The 3,577-nt window shown below is 41.7% G+C and overlaps 1 protein-coding gene across 1 annotated transcript in view; it reads left to right on the top strand.

Moving 5' to 3' along the window:
• Positions 1-279: 279 nt before the first annotated feature.
• The window catches only part of tenm3 (teneurin transmembrane protein 3), a 204,192-nt gene continuing 200,894 nt past the window's right edge, over positions 280-3,577 (top strand). Inside the window, exon 1 of the mRNA XM_062520548.1 lies at positions 280-520. Coding sequence (XP_062376532.1) covers positions 280-520 — 241 coding nt within the window. The remainder of the gene's footprint in view (positions 521-3,577) is intronic.

Here is a 3,577-nt window from a genome sequence, read left to right as displayed (position 1 = left end):
ACGCTATCTGACTGCTATCTCACACGCCTTCTCTCTCTCTCTCTCCCCCCCGTCTCTCTCTCCCTCTCCCTCTTTCTCTCTCTCTCCCTCTCCCTCTCTCTCTCTCTCTCTCTCAGGTAGACGAGGCTAAAGCGGAGGAGCCAGCGTGAGGTTGATCGTGCGCGTGGAGCGTGCGCGGCGGTTGGCTGAGGGGACAGGGTGGGGCCGTCTGGGTGGGCGGGAGCCGAGCGGATTAGCGGAGAGCGCGCGGCGGCCAGGCCGACGCAGCATGCGCCCGGGATGGATGTGAAGGAACGCCGGCCGTACTGCTCGCTGACCAAGGGACGGCGCGAGAAGGAGCGGCGCTACACGGGCTCGACCGGCGACGACGCCGACGACTGCCGCGTGCCCACGCAGAAGTCCTACAGCTCCAGCGAGACGCTGAAGGCCTTCGACCAGGACCCGTCCGCGCGCCTGCTCTACGGCAGCCGCGTCAAGGAGATGGTGCACCGCGACGCCCACGAGGAGTACACGCGCCAAGGTGGGTGGGCACGCCCGCACACACACACACACATGCACACACACCCCTGCACAAATACATACACTCACACACTCACACACTCACACACTCACACACTCACACATACACATACACATACACATACACATACACGCACCCCTACATAAATACACATCTCCACACACACACACACACAAACACACACTAACATATAAACACAAACATGAAGATTACAGTACATACCAACACCAACAATACATATAGCACCAATGTTAAGAAGTACACAGAACTTCCATGATATACAGTTATGGTTATGGTTATGGTTATGGTTATGTTATTTGGCAGACGCCTTTGTCCAAAACATCTATATATTTGTCCAAATACAGGAGAATGAATGGATGCCCATATAGAGGCACATGCTTTACTTCTTGCTAATGAGAGCAAAGTGCTCCCCAGGTCAATGTGGCTTCATAATCATCGCCTCAGCACTACGTTTTATAGGACATCCAAATGGCCATCTAATTTCCTCAGCGTCAACAGAGCTAAAGACTTCTCCCAAAACACACCCACATGGACAAAAACACCAAGAGCAGTTGCATCTGAATTTTTCTCACATAATCACGTAAATGTCATGTCATTTTCACATACATTTCACATAAAGTCTTTTTGTTTGTTTTGTTTTCATTTAGTGCGCATAAAAATATACCCTGTAAATGGTAAGTATATAAAGATGTTCCAAATGACTCCTGATTTAGAGACCTGGTTCAGTCGAGCACTTTAGCCACTAAATAGTACCCAAGGCTAAAGTGCTATTTGAATGAAACCCATAAATGAAACAGTCTATTCCTTCCCTGTGCTGTGCTAGTCATTCAGTACAAGAAAATCCTTGTTTCGTTATAGTGGTCTAAGAGAATTAAATGAATGTTGTTTAGGTGTGTCATCCCCATTCACACATGTGTGTTCTTGTGTGTGTGTGTGTGTGTGTGTGTGGGTGTGTATGCTTGTATGTGCGTGCATGACTGTTTGCAGGCCAGCCTGTCTGTCTGTCTGTGAGTGTTTGTGAGTGTGTGTGTGTGTGTGTGTGTGTGTGTGTGGTTGTAGAGTTCAGAGATTAGAAGGGATTTCAGCACACCTTAGACACCATGCGCGTAAGACCATAGGGACATAGCCTAATGCCCTACATTCATCAGCGCCAGAGAGAGAGAGAGAGAGAGAGAGGAGGAGAGAGAGATTTCACATTTACAACACCTTTATTGATCTTTCATACAAATCAAGGACGCCTGAAAAGGCTACTTAAAAGTCACATCTTAAGTAAACAAAACATTGGCAACAGACCTTATCGATATGCTATTTGCATGAAAAGCGAAAAGAATGGGAAGTAGAGTGAGAGAGAGAGAAGGAGAGAGAGAGAGAGAGACTCGACCTTTCACTAGCTCCGCTTAGCTTTATATATACCTACAGCAGTAATCCGTTCCATATTACGTGGTGCTAAAGTCCAGCTAAGTACTTACTGGAATTATTCATTGTATTTGTTTTTAAAATAGAGCTTAAAAAGTGCTAAAGTGCTGGATAATACATTTTGGCAACAGTTAATAAAGTTATAAATAGCTGTTAATTAGTTTGGTCACAAATCCTACCCTTGGGTTTTTGTCCAGTTAGTCCAGCAAACATAGTGCACTGGATCATGGTTTGGATACTGAAGGGCTGGGTATTAACTCAAAACAATTAAACAAAATATTTAAAAAGATATTGAAAGGCATGTACGATAATTGCTTTTCATTTGTATTTAGATATTTTAATTCCCTAGTATTTTTAGTGATTCAATTCATTACTCTTTTTTTTTGCTCTAATTATTTTTCAGCCAAGAAATTATCACAACAGTAACAAAATCCTAAATATTAGGATGGATGTTAAATCAAGACTCCTCTTCATGCCTTGTTATTCACAACTCTGTCTTGAGAAAATAATGTGTCCTTTCTTCACTTAAACTTATTCTTATACAGTGAATTATTGACTTCATGATTTGTTATTTTCGGCTATTATATAGCAAACGCATAACAAAAGGAAAGGTAAGGTTATTCATCATAACACATTTCTAGTATAATGATCAGTCTTGTACAGACAAAACAAGTTTTATTGTTCTAGTGTTTTATTGCTATTTATTTTATTTGTATTTCATGTATTTTGCATTATAGATTTTTATAACCTAAAAAGCAGCCAAAATAATCAATAATGGCAATAATGTTGCTAAGTACTACAAAGCGCTGAACATATCAGACTCACTATACAATGATCTGTCAGTGAACAATTTTAAAGAGGAAATGGAAATTAAATGTAACCGCCGTAATTGCTCAAAGTACTCGCCTGCTAGAGCTCATAGTGGGGCGGTGGGTCTGGAAGGAGACCTTCACCTACACTTTTTTCTCTCTCGCTCTGTGTGTGTGTGTGTGTGTGTGTGTGTGTGTGTGTTTGAGGCTGTGTGTGTCAGTGAATCTGAAGTTGTACAGACCCTCTTGTGGGCCTTCTTGCTCTCCTAGGCAGATAAGCCCGCTGCCAGGAATGCAAGGAGGGCCCCTGTCTCTCTCAGTCTTGGGGGGGTGGGGGGCGAAGTTTGGAAATCACTACAAAAGGAAGGAAATGAATTATAAATGAAAACCTCCCTTCTTAATTGGATCTGGTTTAAAATTCTGCTCATGAAATTCTGTGCAGAATCTGTGAAACTTCTATGTATTTTTAATTCTTTCCATGTAATTTCCCCTCGTTGAAGACCATGTAAAATAATGTTAAAGTTTGGAGGCCTTAAAGTGCAGTACAACATATTTTGCAAATTCATGAAATTGCGAACAAAGCACATTACACTGACATGCTTAATTATTGAGTATTTGTAGCTGTGCTATTGTTGAAATTCATACGCATTTCTATCCAATTTTATTATAGCTGCTTTTTCTCACACGTGAAAAAGGCAACACAATGTGTTCGTTTTTCACACATGACAATACATATTAAGTAACATTTGGATTTAAACAAACAAAGCAGGCTCCTCATTTTTTTTTATTTTTTAAATATATATAGTTACAT

This window comes from Sardina pilchardus, chromosome 2 (genome assembly GCF_963854185.1).
Source record: "Sardina pilchardus chromosome 2, fSarPil1.1, whole genome shotgun sequence".
NCBI classification, from domain to species: domain Eukaryota; kingdom Metazoa; phylum Chordata; class Actinopteri; order Clupeiformes; family Clupeidae; genus Sardina; species Sardina pilchardus.
The sequence above is the reverse complement of the archived record's forward strand: the minus strand, read 5'-3'. Positions and strand labels throughout refer to the sequence as shown.